Source organism: Oncorhynchus mykiss, chromosome 14 (assembly GCF_013265735.2).
Source record: "Oncorhynchus mykiss isolate Arlee chromosome 14, USDA_OmykA_1.1, whole genome shotgun sequence".
Taxonomy (NCBI): domain Eukaryota; kingdom Metazoa; phylum Chordata; class Actinopteri; order Salmoniformes; family Salmonidae; genus Oncorhynchus; species Oncorhynchus mykiss.
In genome coordinates, this window is record NC_048578.1 from 38,954,268 (window position 1) to 38,973,666 (window position 19,399).

At 44.8% G+C, this 19,399-nt stretch overlaps 1 protein-coding gene across 2 annotated transcripts in view; it reads right to left on the reverse strand.

The window, feature by feature from the left end:
* Positions 1-14,398, reverse strand: part of LOC110489233 (catenin alpha-1) — a 224,576-nt gene extending 210,178 nt beyond the window's left edge. The window contains exons 1-3 of one of the 2 annotated variants that reach the window (XM_036943519.1): positions 14,023-14,398; positions 9,766-9,883; positions 5,750-5,945 (exon numbers count right to left, since the gene is read on the reverse strand). In XM_036943519.1, the coding sequence (XP_036799414.1) occupies positions 5,750-5,945; positions 9,766-9,870 (301 nt within the window). In that variant the 5' untranslated portion in view covers positions 9,871-9,883; positions 14,023-14,398. The remainder of the gene's footprint in view (positions 1-5,749; positions 5,946-9,765; positions 9,884-14,022) is intronic. The other variant, XM_036943518.1, reaches the window with a different exon arrangement.
* Positions 14,399-19,399: the final 5,001 nt, after the last annotated feature.

The following is a 19,399-nucleotide window of genomic DNA, read 5'->3' on the forward strand; positions in this document are numbered from 1 at the left end:
CCATAGCAGTCTCTGTCAACTCCACCAACATCTACATGGAAACACTGGGACCAGGCCACACCATAGCAGTCTCTGTCAACTCCACCAGCATCTACATGGAAACACTGGGACCAAGCCACACCATAGCAGTCTCTGTCAACTCCACCAACATCTACATGGAAACACTTGGACCAAGCCACACCATAGCAGTCTCTGTCAACTCCACCAACATCTACATGGAAACACTGGGACCAGGCCACACCATAGCAGTCTCTGTCAACTCCACCAGCATCTACATGGAAACACTGGGACCAAGCCACACCATAGCAGTCTCTGTCAACTCCACCAGCATCTACATGGAAACACTGGGACCAGGCCACACCATAGCAGTCTCTGTCAACTCCACCAACATCTACATGGAAACACTGGGACCAAGCCACACCATAGCAGTCTCTGTCAACTCCACCAACATCTACATGGAAACACTGGGACCAAGCCACACCATAGCAGTCTCTGTCAACTCCACCAACATCTACATGGAAACACTGGGACAAAGCCACACCATAGCAGTCTCTGTCAACTCCACCAGCATCTACATGGAAACACTTGGACCAAGCCACACCATAGCAGTCTCTGTCAACTCCACCAACATCTACATGGAAACACTGGGACCAAGCCACACCATAGCAGTCTCTGTCAACTCCACCAACATCTACATGGAAACACTGGGACCAGGCCACACCATAGCAGTCTCTGTCAACTCCACCAGCATCTACATGTGGCCTTTGGATTATTATTAGTGAATTTATTTATTTCTAACCTTATTTCTAATGCTGTTTGACCACCTGCCAACGTGGCTGGTGAAATTTATATTATTTTTATTCTTTAATTTTTATTCCCCACCAATGACAACATCTGCCCACATGTCTTAATTTCCAACCCTGCTTGCCGTGTGTTAGCAGAGACAACCGTCTATGAAAGAGGTCAATAACCTTTGAGTGAAGATCAGAGGCAAAAAAAAATGCAAAAACCTACTGCTGAGTGTTTATTTTTTTACATGACTTAAAACATAGGCAACATGAACCAATTAAAAACAGTTCTGTAGCAATGAGGTTCGTGCAGTGGGCTATAGACCCAATACTTCACCACTACTTATTGACTATGCTTCAACTACCCTGCCGACGATGTTCAGCCCACTTTCAAATTCTCTTAATTTTTTTTTTTTAATATGTTCACACTAGTAATAGATCATTTGTTGCATTACTTGAAAGGCACAACTTAGTGAGCAGATTGAGCTTTACAGGACTGGGGGCCTGCGTCTGATCAGTCTGGGGGGGGGGGGGGGGGGGGGGGGCGGTGAGGCCGTCCCTCATCTGAAAGGGGGGGGGGGGGGGGCAGCGGTGAGGCCGTCTCATCTGGTCATCTGCTGAAAAAAGGGGACAGTCTTCCAGCTGATGGCAAAACTGAAGTACCACTGCATTATTTCCATCTCATGCACCAATTCATGTTGTCACTATGACCAGAGACAGTGAAATATCCCTCTCAGTTCATGGGAACACTTTGCTACAGTCATTCATTGTAGCGCTGGTTGTAGCACTGGTTGTAGCACTGGTTGTAGCGCTGGTTGTAGCGCTGGTTGTAATAGGGAGAATGGTTGTGGTTTATAAAAATAAAAAAAACTTTTTTTTTTAAGTGTTAAAAGTACTGAATAAATTAAACATGAACTTACTCATAAAAACTGCAGCTCTACACTGAATTCATTTGAGTGTAGTTTTGAAATCTCACAGGATCAACTTTGCTGTGCGTTCCAGGCTCGTTAATACAGTCCACAAGCTCCAGAACACTGTGGTGATGTTTCACCTTCAGACACATGAAACGGTTAAACGCGAGAACGCCGCCTTAGCGGGCGCGAGAACGCCGCCTTAGCGGGCGCGAGAACGCCGCCTGAGAACGCCGCCTTAGTGGGCACGAGAAGGTTGCAAGTTCAAATCCCCGAGCGGAATCTGTCGTTCTGCCCCTAAAATCCCCGGGCCAAACCAGTACGACGCTGGGCCAATTGTGCCTATGGGATTCCCAATGGATGTGATACAGCCTGGAATCGAACCAGGGACTGTAGACATCTTGCACTGAGATGCAGTGTCTTAGACCGCTGCGCCACTCAGGAGCCAATCTACCAGTCAAAACATATGTTTTTGTTGCTAAAACTACACCAAAAACAACAAAAGAAACATGTTTTGTAATGATACCAAAACAAAATATGTATTACTAGCAAGAAGTAATGTGGAATATTGCTTCATTTCATAAGACATTCTTCACCTGCAACGTTTAAGAGCTGGAGGTTACAGAGGTAACGCGACTGGAGTCATGTTTGTGCCTGAGTCTGACGAGTGTTAGTCTCTTCCTTAACAGTTGAAATTTAAAAATAAAAAATTGTTTATCAATGTAACTAGCCAAGAAACACGAGGACAGTCTCACTTCAGGTGACTTTTGTTTCAAGTAAATTAATCCAACTTACGTCGGTGCGCGGCGCTTCTCAAAAAATGAATATTTCACCTCAGCTTTTCACGTGCGCGCAGTAGAGGTCGACCTCTAGGGCACAGCCCCCCAGCGTTGAAGCACCTGGTGGTATAGGCTATAGGATTCCTACTTCTAAAGACTTTGTGCGATCAAATTGACCAGCTATAAAACAAACAAACAGAAATACTTTGAAAACAGTTACTCCAGCATTTATGTTACTATAAAATGTGATCACACTAGACTTTTTAATTCACTAACGTGAGTGAAACGCTCGTACAGTGAAACGCTCGTACAGTGAAACGCTCGTACAGTGAAACGCTCGTACAGTGGAGCCCTGACCACCCACCCACCATGGCTGGTGGAATAGACACGTTACCCACCAACGCCCAAAATCTACCCCCCTTTAGCCCCCTGCGGCACAGTTCAACCAATGTTTGCCATGATGATGAGAAAGAAAAAAGAAAACCATTCAGTCACTAATTAGACAGCGTGTCTGTGTCTTGTGTTACGTCTCGGAGCAGACAAACGTTATAGTCAGTCGAGCTCGTATCGGGACCGGTGGAGAACAGAAAAGGTCTGTCAACGGGCGGGTTCGTTTAGCGTCGCCCGGTGCCGTGGTTACGCCGTACAGCGCCTTGCAAAAGTATTCTTCCCCATTGGTGTTTCTTCCTGTTGCATTACAACCTGTAACTTAAACTGATTTTAAATGTGGATTTCATGTGATGGACAAAACCAATTTGATGAGACTGGTTTCAAAAATGTTAAAATATATATATATCCTTTGATATGAAGCCCCTAAATAAGATCTGGTGCAACCAATTACCTTCAGAAGTCAGTCCACCTGTGTGCATATACACACACACACACACACACACACACACACACACACACACAGAGAGAGAGAAATTCTTGAGGGAAACTGTTTTGTCTTCCAGAGATTGGAGACTGGGAGGGAGGTTCCCCTTCTAGCAGAACAACAACCCTGAGCATACTGCGAAAGCAACACTCGAGTGGTTTAAGGGGAAACATTTAAAATGTCTTGGAATGGCCTAGTCAAAGCCCAGACCTGAATCCAATTGAGAATCTGTGGTATGACAAAGATTGCTGTACACCAGCAGGAACCCATCCAACTTGAAGGAGCTGGAACTGTTTTTCCTTGAAGAATGGGCAAAAAGCCCAGTGGCTCGATGTGCCAAGCTTATAGAGACATGAGACTTGCAGCTGTAATTGCTGCAAAAGGTGGCTCTACAAAGTATTGACTTTGGAGGGGGGGGTGAATAGTTATGCACGCTCAAGTTGTTGTGGTCTTGTTTCACAATCGAAAAAAAATATTTTGCATCTTCAAAGTGGTAGGCATATTGGGTAAATCAAATGATACAAAAAAAACATTTTATTTCCAGGTTGTAAGGCAACAAAATAGGAAAAATGCCAAGGGGGGGGGGGACTCGTTTGCAAGCCTCCGTATCTGTTGATATCATGTCAAGAGGAAATAGCTGGAAGCAGCTCAGCGGCTAACGCGGGCAGCAGAGTGGGGCCCAGCGGCTAACGCGGGCAGCAGAGTGGAGCCCTCGGCTAACGCGGGCAGCAGAGTGGAGCCCTCGGCTAACGCGGGCAGCAGAGTGGGGCCCAGCGGCTAACGCGGGCAGCAGAGTGGGGCCCAGCGGCTAACGCGGGCAGCAGAGTGGGGCCCTCGGCTAACGCGGGCAGCAGAGTGGAGCCCTCGGCTAACGCGGGCAGCAGAGTGGAGCCCTCGGCTAACGCGGGCAGCAGAGTGGAGCCCTCGGCTAACGCGGGCAGCAGAGTGGAGCCCTCGGCTAACGCGGGCAGCAGAGTGGGGCCCTCGGCTAACGCGGGCAACAGAGTGGGGCCCAGCGGCTAACACGGGCAGCAGAGTGGAGCCCTGGGCTAACGCGGGCAGCAGAGTGGAGCCCTCGGCTAACGCAGGCAGCAGAGTGGGGCCCAGCGGCTAACGCAGGCAGCAGAGTGGGGCCCAGCGGCTAACACGGGCAGCAGAGTGGAGCCCTCGGCTAACACGGGCAGCAGAGTGGAGCCCTCGGCTAACACGGGCAGCAGAGTGGAGCCCTCGGCTAACACGGGCAGCAGAGTGGGGCCCAGCGGCTAACGCGGGCAGCAGAGTGGGGCCCAGCGGCTAACGCGGGCAGCAGAGTGGGGCCCAGCGGCTAACGCGGGCAGCAGAGTGGGGCCCAGCGGCTAACACGGGCAACAGAGTGGAAAATCAGTCACTTAAAAAAAGACTTCACATGCACATAAAATCCATATTTTCAGCCTGGGTAAATTGGGATACAGATACTCTGTATGTAAATAGGAAGAAAACGAGATGAGAGAAGATAGTGGGTGAGATCCCTCTCCTCCCAACAAAACATTGTCTCGTTCAATTGGCATCAATATCAACAGGTTTTTAAAACATTCATGGCAAAACAAGCCATTGAGAAATGAGGAGCTGAGCATCTTGACGGGGTTAAACCTCTCCATTAACCCGAGTCCTCTCCTCCCTCCACCAGAAGGGACAGAGTGAAATCACAATGCAGCTACTAGGAGTAAATGAGATTTAACAACAGAGTTAAAAGATTGGGGTGATGATGCATAAAACCGCAAGCCTCTACGCAGCCCTCTAGACTGAGCTAAAAAAACAGGAATTGTTATACCTTTAAAAAGGCTTGGGCAGGCCTTTAAAACTATAAAAACAATACTCAGCTCCAGAAGGTAGAATAGCAGATTTTATCTTTGTAATCTGCAACATTTTCTCTCAACTTGCATTGCAAAATGTGAATAATTTCAGGAAATTAGCTTTAAAAACGGCAAAAATGTATCTTGCCTCTTGTAAAATTGCAGGAAATTGTAGCATTTTTAGGCCAATCTCTGCACACATGGTGGGCCTCAAATTCTTGAAATTTCAGCCGTAACAACTCAAACCCTGCCACGCCCACCCACTTAAGCCCCTTTTTGATCCAGAGAAACCCTGGCGCGCACACACACACTTTTCCCCTCAATACAGGCAAGACAGATTGAAAGACTGCAAGGCAGAGTAGAATGGAAGATATGACAGAACAGAGAGCAACGGTTCAATGCCTGGAAGCAGTTTGAATGAATTCAGACGGGAGAATCAGAGCCCCAACTGAATAAATATGCTCTCTTGGAACTCAAGAGGCAGAAATACAAGGCCAAATTACATATCTGGTAATTTCAGAGATTCAGAGCAAAGGAGGCAAGGCCAGTAGTAGCTTAACCGTACCTTGCTTGCGTACATCCTCCACGGCAGCAGTGAGCTCGTCCTTGAGGAACTGGCTCTCCTTGGCGATCTTCTCTCCTTTATCCAGGAAGTTCAAGGTAGCGGTTTCCACCGAGGCAGCCAATACATGGGCCTTCTTAGAGCGACCCTTCTTCTTATTGGACGGACCCTTGTTGCTGGAGTTCACCAGGGTCGTGACCTTTAGGAGCAGGACGAGAGGGGGGGGGGGGGGGGGGGGAAGAGGTCAAATGCCTTGAGGGTGAGATGCACAACGTCAGACGGACATCTTTTGCTGCAGAGTCAAACTTTCAGCCATATCTTGCCTAGTCTTTGATTCCATACTAAAAACAGTAGAAGTTGCTAGTGTCATTTAAGCAGTCATTTAAGCAGTTAGGGCTAGATACCAAGGAACAAATCAAAACGAAGCGATAGCATGATCACCCGTTCTAAAATATATAAATAAATATAAACGCTTCCAGGAGGCCTTTGCATTGACATCATCATTTATCAAACTTAACCAAATGGACACTCAGAAAATATTCAAATCAAATCAAATGTATTTATATAGCCCCTTCGTACATCAGCTGATATCTCAAAGTGCTGTACAGAAACCCAGCCTAAAACCCCCAAACAGCAAGCAACGCAGGTGTAGAAGCACTCAGAACCCATAACTTATTCCACATTTTGTTACAGCCCTCTTCTAAAATGGATTGGATTGTTTGTTTTTTTCCCCATCAATCTACACACAATATCCTATAAATGACAAAAGCAAAAAAAAAATGTATTTTCGAAATGTTTGTAAATGTATTGAACAAAAACAGAAATATCACATTTACAAAAAGTATTCATACTCTTTATGTTGTTGAAGAACCTTTGGCAGCGATTACAGCCTGGAGTCTTCTTGGGTATGATACCACAGCCTTGGCACACCTGTATTTTGGGAGTTTCTCCCATTCTTCTCTGCAGATCCTCTCAAGCTCTGTCAGGTTGGATGGGGAGCGACGCTGCATAGCCATTTTCAGGTCTCTTCAGAGATGTTCGATCGGGTTCAAGGACATTCAGAGCCACTTGTGCGTTGTCTTGGCTGTGTGCTTAGGGTCATTGTCATGTTGGAAAGTGAACCTTCACCCCAGTCTGAGGTCAAGAGCGCTCTGGAGCAGGTTTTCATCAAGGATCTCTCTGAACTTTACTCCGTTCAGCTTTTTCTTGATCTCAACTAGTCTCCCAGTCCCTGCCACTGAAAAACATCCCCACAGCATGACGCTGCCACCACCATGCTTCACCGTAGGGCTGGTATGCGGGCTGATGAGCGGTGTCTGGATTCCTCCAAGAGGGCTGCCATGTGCCTTTTACTGAGGAGTGGCTTCCGTCTGGCCATTCTACCATAAAGGCCTGATTGGTGGAGTACTGCAGAGATGGGAGAACCTTCCAGAAGGACAACCATCTCCAAAGAGGAACTCTGGAGCTCTGTCAAAGTGACCATCAGGTTCTTGGTCATCTCCCTGACCAAGACCCTTCTCCCCCGATTGCTCAGTTTGGCTGAGCGACCAGCTCTAGGAAGTGTCTTGGTGGTTCCACACTTCTTCCATCTAAGAATGATGGAGTGTTCACTGTGTTCTTGGGACCTTCAATGCTGCAGACATTTTTTAGTACCCTTCCCCAGATCTGTGCCTCGACACAATCCTGTCTCAGAGTTCTTACAGACAATTCCGTCAACCTCGTGGCTTGGTTTTTGCTCTGACATGCACCATCAGCTGTGGGACCTTATATAGGACAGGTTTGTGCCTTGCTAAATCATGTCCAATCAATTGAATTTACCACAGGTAGAACTCCAATCAAGTTGTAGCAACATCAAGGATGATCAATGGAAACAGGATGCGCCAGAGCTAAAATTCAAGTCTCGTGGCAAATGGTCTGAATAATTACAGCACCAGTCAAAGGTTGGGACATTCATACTCATTCAAGGTTTCCTTTATTTTTTTACATTGTAGAAAAATAGTGAAGACATCAAAACTATGAAATAACACATGGGAAAGGGGGATACCTAGTCAGTTGTACGACAATGCATTCATGCCTGAGGAACAGTGGGTTAATTGCTTTGCTCAGGTGCAAAACGGCACATTTGTACCTTGTCAGCTCAGGGATTCGATCCAGCAACCTTCCGGCGACTGGACCAACGCTCTAACGACTAGGCTACCTGCCGAATCATGTAGTAACCAACGAAAGTGTTAAACAAAAACAAAATATAATTTAGATTTTGTAGCCACCCTTTTCCTCGATGGCAGCTTTGCACACTCTTGGCATTCTCTCAACCAGCTTCATGAGCAAGTCACCTGGAATGCATTTCAATTAACAGGTGTGCCTTCACTTAGTTTGTGAATTTTTTTCCTTCTTAAAAAGTGTTTGAGTCAATCAGTTGTGTTGTGACAAGGTAGGGGTGGTATACAGAAGAAAGCCCTATTTGGTAAAAGACCAAGTCCATATTATGGCAAGATCAGCTCAAATAAGCAAAGAGAAACGGCAGTCCATCATTAAGGCATTTAGTCAATGCAGAACATGAAGAACCATGAACGTCACAGGAAAGGAAGACCCAGAGTTACCTCTGCTGCTGAGGATAAATTCATTAGAGTTACCAGCCTCAGATTGCAGCCCAAATAAATGCTTTACCGAGTTCAAGTAATACACATGTCAACATCAACTGTTCAGAGGAGACTGTGAAATCAGGCCTTCATGGTCAAATTGCTGCAAAGAAACCACCACTAAAGGACGCCAATAAGAAGAAGGGGATTGCTTGGGTCAAGAAACACAAGCAATGGACATTAGACCGATGGAACTCTATCCTTTGGTCTAATGAGTCCAAATTTGAGATTTGGGGGTGATTTATTTAGAATTCAAGGCACACTTAACCAGCATGGCTACCACAGCGATATGACATTGCATCTGGTTTGTGCTTAGCGGGACTATCATTTGTTTTTCAACAGGACAATGACCCAAAACACACCGCCAGGCTGTGTAAGGGCTATTTGACCAAGGAGAGTGATGGGAGTGCTACATCAGATGACCTGACCCCCACAATCACCCAAAAACCCAATTGAGATGGTGTGGATTGATTTGGACCGCAGAGTGAAGGAAAAATCAGCCAACAAGTGCTCAGCATATGTGGGAACTCCTTCAAGAGTGTTGGAAACGCAATCCTCATGAAGCTGGTTGAGAGAATGCAAAGCTGTCATCAAGAATCTCAAATAGAAACTATATTTTGATTTGTTTAACACTTTTGGTTAATACTGTACATGATTCCATGTGTAACTTCATAGTTTTGATGTCTTCACTATTTTTCTACAATGTAGAAAATAGTAACAATTAAGGTGTCCAAACTTTTGACTGTTATTGTATGTAAATAAGGTGTTTTTTTAAATATATTTTTTAATATTATCACTTTGTCATTGTGTTATTGTGTGTAGATTGACGAGGGAAAATGTATATTTTTTTTACCCCTTTTTCTCCCCAATTTCATGGTATCCAATTGTTGTAGTGGCTACTATCTTGTCTCATCGCTACAACTCCCGTACGGGCTCGGGAGAGACGAAGGTTGAAAGTCATGCGTCCTCCGATACACAACCCAACCTGCTTCTTGCGCATCCAACCCGGAAGCCAGCCGCACCAATGTGCCGGAGGAAACACCGTGCACCTGGCAACCTTGATTAGCCCGCCACAGGAGTCGCTGGTGCGCGATGAGACAAGGACATCCCTACCGACCAAGCCCTCCCTAACCTCCTGACGCTAGGCCAATTGTGCGTCGCCCCATGGACCTCCGGGTCGCGGCCGGTTATGACAGAGCCTGGGCGCGAACCCAGAGTCTCTGATGGCACAGCTGGCGCTGCAGTACAGCGCCCTTAACCACTGCGCCACCCGGGAGGCCCTGGGAAAATGTTTTTAATCCATTTTAAAATAAGGCTGTAACGTAACAAAATGTGGAAAAAGTCAAAAGGCATGTTCCATCCCTGATGGATTGTTCTGACCTGTGTGACCAAGGGCTCCAGCAGCCGCTCCACAGCCAGGGTACGGATCTCCAGGCTCTTTGGATCCCATTTGAAGTTGATGTTGGCCGTGTTTATGGCTGTCATGTTCACTCGGTATCTGAAAAGGAGAGGAGAGAGAGATGGTGAGATTATGACAAAATGGATGTCTAGGAGGGCTTGGCTGGGTCATTCATCAGATGGGGGGGGGGGGGGGGGGTTAAGCCACACACCATGACAACAACACAGCACACTTTCACCCTGGAGGTACACTACATTTCAACTGACCTCTGACCTGTGTGTTCACCCTGGAGGTACAACACATTTCAACTGACCTCTGACCCATGTGTAGCATAGAACAGTAGTGGGCCAGCTAGCCTAGATAAGAGCTACCTACCCACAAGGCCTTAAAACGCCATGGAATAAAAAAAAAAAAGCTGTGAAAAAAAAGTGTGTTTATTGAACCAATTCATTCTACAGTGATTTAGGAAACCCCACTGCAACCATGGCAACAAAAAGGAAGGGAAAAAAAAAAAAAAAAGTCACGACACCCTATTCCCTATGACCAGGGCACACAGCGTGCCAGGCAAACGGTGTGTGTGTGGGTGTGGGAGGGGAAAGGATGCCATTTGGGAAGAACCCATGGTGTCGTGACAATTTGGACAGACGACGTTTTAAATATGGATGCTCCCTCTTCAGAGGAGACAGGTCTCACTCCGTCATTGTTAGACAGACAGACATAAGTGGAGCGGAGTAACATATTGGCACTTATTCGATTTTCCTTTTCATGCAGCGACAGGCCTTGTATTGATTAGCCTTAATGCACTGAGTGGCAGACAGGGATAATCAGGATGCCCAGAGGGCTGACTAGGGCTGGACCCAGGACCCTGCCTGGTCTAAACCGAGGGGGCAGACAGGGATAATCAGGATGGCCCGAGGGCTGAGTAGGGCTGGACCCAGGACCCTGCCTGGTCTAAACCGAGGGGGCAGACAGGGATAATCAGGATGGCCCGAGGGCTGACTAGGGCTGGACCCAGGACCCTGCCTGGTCTAAACCGAGGGGGCAGACAGGGATAATCAGGATGGCCCGAGGGCTGAATAGGGCTGGACCCAGGACCCTGCCTGGTCTAAACTGAGTGGCAGACAGGGATAATCAGGATGGCCCGAGGGCTGAGTAGAGCTGGACCCAGGACCCTGCCTGGTCTAAACCGAGGGGGCCGTCCCCCTACGGCACACCGAGGGGGCCGTCCGTCCCTCAACACACCGAGGGGGCCGTCCCTCAACACACCGAGGGGGCGGGCCGTCCCTCAACACACCGAGGGGGCGGGCCGTCCCTCAACACACCGAGGGGGCCGGCCGTCCCTCAACACACCGAGGGGGCCGGCCGTCCCTCAACACACCGAGGGGGCGGGCCATCTCTCAACACACCAAGGGGGCCGTCTCTCAACACACCGAGGGGGCCGTCTCAAATGTAACCCTATTACCTACATAGTGTACTACTTTCTGACCAGGGTCCCATCCAGTAGAGCGTCCAATCAAAAAAAAGCATCCTTTGACCAATGGATAAAATAATATGTTAATTAAGCAATAAGGCGGATATGGCCAATATACCACAGCTAAGGACTGTTCTTACACACGACCCAATGAGGAGTGGCTGGATACAGCCCTTAAGCCGTGGTATATTGGCCACATACCACACATCCCTGAGGTTCCTTACGGATATTATAAACTGGTTGCCAACGTAATTAGAGCAGTAACAATGTAACATTACGGTCTGATGTACCACGCCAATCAGAATTCGGGGCTCGAACCACCCAGTTTATAATTGTAAATATAATAATTTAAGAAAACAAAATGGTCAAACCCTCATTTCTCTATCATGTATTACCCTTGAATGATGGCTATAGTCAGAGTGACTATATCAATGGAGGCCAGAGGCCCAGGTCACAGTTGTAAATGAGAACTTGTTCTCAACTTGCCCACCTGGTTAAATAAAGGTAAATTGAGTCAGCTAGGCTGGATTTAGGCTCCTGGTTCACTGACAGGCTCACTCTCCTGTTGAACTGAACCTCTTTCTTCTCCAATCCACAGGACATAAAACACGAGAGGTACGATGGACAGACGTCAATGTTTTGAGTTCCTGAAATCTACATTTTCAAAATGCAGATAAAATTATTTTTCACCATTTCACCTGCGTTTTATATTGAAAGTCAGTTATGTTTTGTTCAATAGTGTGATCAGGTGTGTGCAACTATAGTTAGTGCAACACGTTCAGTAGAAAAAGACTTCATTTTTCATCAGATCACAACAGAAGTAATACGCCACCTGGCTAGCAGCCACACAAAAACGATGCATTGTCATTAGGCTACATATCTAATGTTTACCATAGAAGATGTAGCCAGGAACATTTCCTAATATGTTAATCTTGCATTTTACCAGAGAAAAATAGGCTACACTGAGAAGAGCACCAGAGAAATTCTTTGCTACACTGTCAGACCGTCTGTTTGCTGATAGAATGCCACTTGTGAATTCTCATCCATGAATTCACATCCGAATGGAGAAGTGCAACTGAAGCACAAAATTAGTCTGAAGCCGAGCAGAAAATAACAAGTATATTAGATCAGCATTTACAAAACTAAAGCAAGATATTTCTCCCGTGTTTCATCTCTTTGTCTGGGTGAAAAATGACCACGACCCCTGATGGATATCAAATCAGCATGATCATATTTGAGTGTACGCTTAACATACCAATTCCAAAATCCAGTTCTTTTTCCCCATAGATTTCTTTACAAAAAAAAAAAACATTCATCTCTGACATGTCAACAGAGCACCAAGCGTACACTAAGCCTTTACACTTTTAAAGCCTTTTTACATTGAACTCAGCTCGTGTCGTGCTAATTCCGTTTTTTTTTTTTTGCAACCCACGTAAACAACCCTGACGCCCACCACAAAATGTTAAAATCGTTAATTTGTTATGAGAAACCTGCACCGCTATGTGAACAGAGCCGGGTGCTTATTATGGGATGTATTAGGCTACAAATCTGTTGGGATGTAATGTTAATGACATGTTAGAGAAAGACCCCAATGAACAATTCAGGACATGAATAATCATATTTGTCTAGGTAAACAATTATTTTATAGCATAAGGAAGTGACATTTTATCACCAAAGCACGTATTCACACACTCAGTGTGGATGGACACCCTATATATAAAGAATCAGGTGTTATTTGGGATGTGGGCTGTCACTTATTGCATTCGTATGACAACGGTGGAATTTAGGCCAATGCCAGTCAAGAGAAAAAATATATATATAAAATCCGATTCTATGCAAGTCAACTAGCTAGCTAGGACTACATAAATAGTTAGATCGTGATAAATGGTAGGGTTATGAGAATTAGTTTCTGGTGGGCCCATTCATAGAAATGATTGCATTTACAATATGCTTGAATAAACTGTCAGATTGAGAGAACATACATATTGGGTTGCTGTGAGATACAGTATCTAGTCGAGGACACTGGGACGACAGCAGTAAAGTGATTGAGTGTTAGCTATTTATTCAATATATATATTTTTTTTAAATACATGGGAAATGTCTTATTTTGTACACTTTTCAGCAGATCGGGTTAGGAGCATCGTGCGGGTGAGGAGGGCGGTGGCCCAATTCTTCCCTCTGGCTGCATTCATCCTGTTTTAAAAACTTTCAACTGTTGGGAATGTCAGGAAGCTGCCTAGTTAACTAAACTATAAACTACTCATTTAACTAGCTTAACCAAATAATGTTATGTCCTGTCGATTTCATTTCTAGTTTTGGCTTTACATTGGAGCTGGGTTTTTGCTGATATGACAAACACTTGTAGTTGGCGACGAGTTAGTTGGTTTGCCTTTGGCTAACTTAGCATTAGCATTAGAAAAGTGGCCACATCGAAATCCCACGCAACTTCAAACGGTTACTGCTATGATTGTTGAAATTAGCAACAAAGTTACATTTAGTGACATATAGTTGTAAAGTTTATAACTAGTTATCTACTACAGTATTTTCAACATCACTGTTTGCTATTTAACTAGCGACGGTGTGTAACTTAAAACGTGAAGTATTCGCTAGCACAATACGAGCGAGACACGTACAATTTAGTTTCGTATTACATTGAAACAATTAAAATGGTGACAAATAGCAAAATGTAACTGACTAAAACAAAATAGACAAAACTACTTATGCAACAAACCAAAAAAAAAAAAACTTAATATCAATGAAAACTTACCGAAAGACAATACACTTAAACTTTTTCCAGCTCCAAAAAACAAAACGCCTCAAAATGGAGGAATGGAAATTCGTTCAGGGATGAAAAAAAGTTTCCTCTTTCCCAAACAACCTCACTCCCTTTGAGAGAGTTACAGCTTCGATACTTTTATCGATGTAATTCTAAACTATTGAAAGTCACAGCATACGAGTGGCGATAAAATGTTGAAATACAACAAACCAAAAAAAGGGATTCCCACGTTTCGGTCAGAACGGTTCTCTGTTCCCGGCAGGGTGGATCAACAATAGGCGGAGGGGGTCGGTGTGCTACTTCCTGAAGTCACCGGAGGGCAGACGAGGCTCTGACGGGACACACATCAGGTGTTAAAAGGCGTGGTGCTGAAATGACAACGCTTGACTTTATAAAGACCTAATGACGAATTTCTAATGAAACCTAATGGAAGCTATTTCTTATATAATCTAGCTAATCAGTTGACCTGGAGTAGCTATCCAATTTCCTAAGGGGAAAGATTGCAAAATGATTTAATTGAACTTGTTGTAATTCATCATGTTTTTTTTATAGCCTATTTAGCCAAACCAGTAGCCTATGAAACATTTGTTAGACTTAGTAGGCTATTGTAACATGAATACAACCAGTCCAGCAACCCAAACTCAAATCTAGGATCAGTATTGCCTTTTAGATCATAATGAATGGACAGGGAGGACCTGATCCTAGATCAGCACACCTACTTAGGGACACTTAAGGGACACTCTGGGATTTTAATTTACATTAAAAATATATACTATTGGTTCCACTTTGCGTCTTTATGAACATTTCACAACCCCCTGACCAATTAAACGTATTCAAAATAGCTTGTCATCAAAACTCGGAGGTGGCTCTCAAAGTTGTCAGTATCTCCACCACAGCTGTTGAAGTGAAGCTCACGTCTTCACTCCTGAGGATGTGTTTGTTGGTGGGTTCTTAGCCAGATGTGATCAGAGGTAAATTGCACTTTAATATTATGTATTTCTGGAGTAAGATAAGTATTCCTCAGATATAATTCTGCTGTTGACATCATGTTTTGAGAGTTTCAGCTGGTTAGCTTTTAGCTAACCCAGAATCTGACAGACAATGTTCAATCTCCTGTTTTTAGTCCCCATCACTCCCTCATCACTTTTTCCCTTACTCGTCACTTCTGGTCGTCACTTCCTGTTGAACGCGGAACGTGGGAGAGCTCGGTTTGTTGTTTTGAAAAAGTTTGGTTACTAGTTAGCTTCCTTTTGAGTTTGGATCCCGCGATGCGGTTGGCATTGCTGGGACCGCTAGTATCTGTCTAGTGATCTTGCCGACCAAGGCCGGGTCTGAGGAGCTGTTTGGCGTAGCAGCTAGCCTAGCCGGTGGGAGTTCCGTTGAGGACAGTGGTGTCTCTCTATCACAGGTAAAGGATCTTGTCAACAAATAAAACAAGTTCTACAAGCAGTTGTTACAACAACAATCCAATAGCTTCATGTGTTTTGTCCAAATACTAGTGGAGTCAACTAATAAAAGAATGGAGAGGTCCAGGACCTGAAGAACAGTTTGCAGTTCACCCGGGGTCAGCTCGACGAGTTGAAACAGGAGAACGGCAAGATGACAGCAATCTGTAAGTCATTGAGAGAGGACATCAGTTTTGTATGTGAATCCATGATAACAATGACACAGAAATCAGATTATCTCTAGGGACAATCAAGGCGGAACAACATGGTTGTGGACGGAATTGCAGAATATCCACATGAGACCTTGACGGAGTCGGAGGACAAAGTGAGGGAAATGATTTAGGTGAAACTGAAGATGGACTACAGGAAGATTGAGGTGGAGCAAGCCCACAGGACTGGAAAACCCACTACAGGCCCAGGTGACAGGCCCAGACCGATAGTGATCAAGTTCCTGAGGTTCAAGGACAAGGTAGCTGTTCTGGAAAGAGCCAAGAACTTGAGAGGAAGATATATCTTCCTCAATGAGGACTATACTGAAGCTGTGCGCCAGAAGAGGAAAGAACTGATCCCTGCCATGAAAGCTGCCAGAGCGCGTGGGGACATTGCTTACATCCACTATGACAGGCTCGTAGTCCACCCTCCCTCCCAAAAGCCTGGAAGAGATGAGAGAGCTAAGATTATGGGTTCATAGCTTCAACCCTGCAGCACACACACACACTTACACACACCAATTGATTAATGGACAGCTGAATGTATATATTTTTTCTCTTGCTTTCTTTGTTCTTTTCCATATTATGTCTATCTCTGATAAGCTACCCAGGAAAAGAGCTGAAAATAGCTCATATTAATACATGTAGCCTTAGGAATAAGGTTCATGAAATCAATAACTTGCTAACATCAGATATATTAGCTATTTCTGAGACTCACTTAGATAATTCCTTTGATGATACAGCAGAAGCAATACAAGGATATAACATCTATAGGAGAGACAGGAATGCAAATTGGGAAGATGTTGCTGTACATTTTCAGAACCATATCCCTGTAACGCTTAGAGAAGATCTTATGTCAGATCAAATTAAATTGTATGAGTCACATGCGCTGAATACAACGGGTGTAGACCTTACAGTGAAATGCTTACTTACAAGCCCTTAACCAACGATGCAGTTTCAAAATATCGAATTAAACTTGTCAAGTGTTATTGAAGTGTTGTAGTTGCAGGTTCCCTTGGCACATCTAAAGCCTTTTCTTTTAGGGTAATAGGCCACCAAGTGCCAACAGTCAGTATGTATGAAATGCTTGATAGTGTATGTGATGTAAACAGATACATTTAAACTCAGTTTTTCACAATTTCTGACATTTAATCCTAGTAAAAATTCCCTTTCTTAGGTCAGTTAGGATCACCACTTTATTTTAAGAATGTAAACTGTCAGAATAATAGTAGAGAGAATTTTTTATTTCAGTTTTTATTTCTTTCATCACAATCCCATTGGATCAGAAGTTTACATACACTCAATTAGTATTTGAGAGCATTGCCTTTAAATTGTTTAACTTGGGTCAAATGTTTCGGGTAGCCTTCCACAAGCTTCCCACAATAAGTTGGGGGAATTTTGGCCCATTCCTCCTGACAGAGCTGGTGTAAGGTTGGAGTCAGGTTTGTAGGCCTCCTTGCTCGCACACACTTTTTCAGTTCTGCCCACAAATTTTCTATGGGATTGAGGTCAGGGCTTTGTGATGGCCACTCCAATACCTTGACTTTGTTGTCCTTAAGCCATTTTGCCACAACTTTGGAAGTATTCTTGGGGTCATTGTCCATTTGGAAGACCCATTTACGACCAAGCTTTAACTTCCTGACTGATGTCTTGAGATGTTGCTTCAATATATCCACATAATTTTCCTCCTTATGATGCCATCTATTTTGTGAGGAGCACCAGACCCTCCTGCAGCAAAGCACCCCTCACAGTTAGGATGGGGTTCTTCAGCTTGCAAACCTCCCCCTTTTTCCTCCAAGCATAACGATGGTCATTATGGCCAAACAGTTCCATTTTTGTTTCATCAGACCAGAAGACATTTCTCCAAAAAGTACGATCTTTGTCCCCATGTGCAGTTGCAAACCGTAGTCTGGCTTTTTTTATGGCGGTTTTGGAGCAGTGGCTTCTTCCTTGCTGAGCGGTCTTTCAAGGTTATGTTGATATAGGATTTTTTTTGTTACTGTGGATATAGATACTTTTGTACCGGTTTCCTCCAGCATCTTCACAAGGTCCTTTGCTGTTGTTCTGGGATTGATTTGCACTTTTCGCACCAACGTACGTTCATCTCTTGGAGACAGAACGCGTCTCCTTCCTGAGCGGTATGACGGCTGCGTGGTCCCATGGTGTTCATACTTGCGTACTATTGTTTGCACAGATGAACGTGATACCTTCAGGCGTTTGGAAATTGCTCTCAAGGATGAACCAGACTTGTGGAGGTCTACAATTTTTTTCTGAGGTCTTGTCTGATTTCTTTTGATTTTCCCATGATGTCAAATGAGTTTGAAGGTAGGCCTTAAATACATTCACATCCAACTATACATTTGTCTGTACATTATACCTTGAAGCTATTTTATCGCCCCCAGAAACCTCCTTTTACTCTCTGTTCCGGACGTTCTAGACGACCAATTCTCATAGCCATACCCTTATCCTACTCCTCCTCTGTTCCTCTGGTGATGTAGAGGTGAATCCAGGCCCTGCAGTGCCTAGCTCCACTCCTATTCCCCAGGCGCTCTCTTTTGATGACTTCTGTAACCGTAATAGCCTTTGTTTCATGCATGTTAACATTAGAAGCCTCCTCCCTAAGTTTGTTTTATTCACTGTTTTAGCACACTCTGCCAACCCGGATGTTCTAGCCATGTCTGAATCCTGGCTGAGGAAGGCCACCAAAAATTCTGAAATCTCCATCCCTAACTACAACATTTTCAGACAAGATAGAACGGCCAAAGGGGGCGGTGTTGCAATCTACTGCAAAGATAACCTGCAGAGTTCTGTCTTACTATCCAGGTCTGTACCCAAACAATTTGAACTTCTACTCTTAAAAATCCACCTGGCTATATACAGGGGGTATCAGTACAGAGTCAATGTGGAGGCTATATACAGGGGGTATCAGTACAGAGTCAATGTGGAGGCTATTTACAGGAGGTACCGGTCCAGAGTCAATGTGCAGGCTATATACAGGGGGTATCAGTACAGAGTCAATGTGGAGGCTATTTACAGGAGGTACCGGTCCAGAGTCAATGTGCAGGCTATATACAGGGGGTATCAGTACAGAGTCAATGTGGAGGCTATATACAGGAGGTACCGGTCCAGAGTCAATGTGGAGGCTATATACAGGGGGGTACCGGTACAGAGTCAATGTGGAGACTATATACAGGGGGTACCGGTACAGAGTCAATGTGGAGACTATATACAGGGGGTACCGGTACAGAGTCAATGTGGAGGCTATATACAGGGGGTATCAGTACAGAGTCAATGTGGAGGCTATATACAGGAGGTACCGGTACAGAGTCAATGTGGAGACTATATACAGGGGGTACCTGTACAGAGTCGATGTGCGGGGGGGCACCGGTTAGTTGAGGTAATATCTACATGAAGGTAGAGTTATTAAAGTGACTATGCATTTGTTGGTCTGATGTGATTAATGAGGAGCATCCAGACGCCTACTACTTGATGAATTTATGAATTTGCTTCTTCCAGTTATTGATAAACATGTAGCTGTTAAGAAACTGACTGTTAGAACTGTTGAGGCTCCATGGGATTGATGAGGAATTGAAAAACTGTATGGTTGAAAGAGATGAGGCAAAAGGAGTGGCTGATAAGTCTGGCTGCACATCTGACTGGCTGACTTACTGCAAATTAGAAATGATGTGACTAAACTCAACAAGAAGAAGGAGA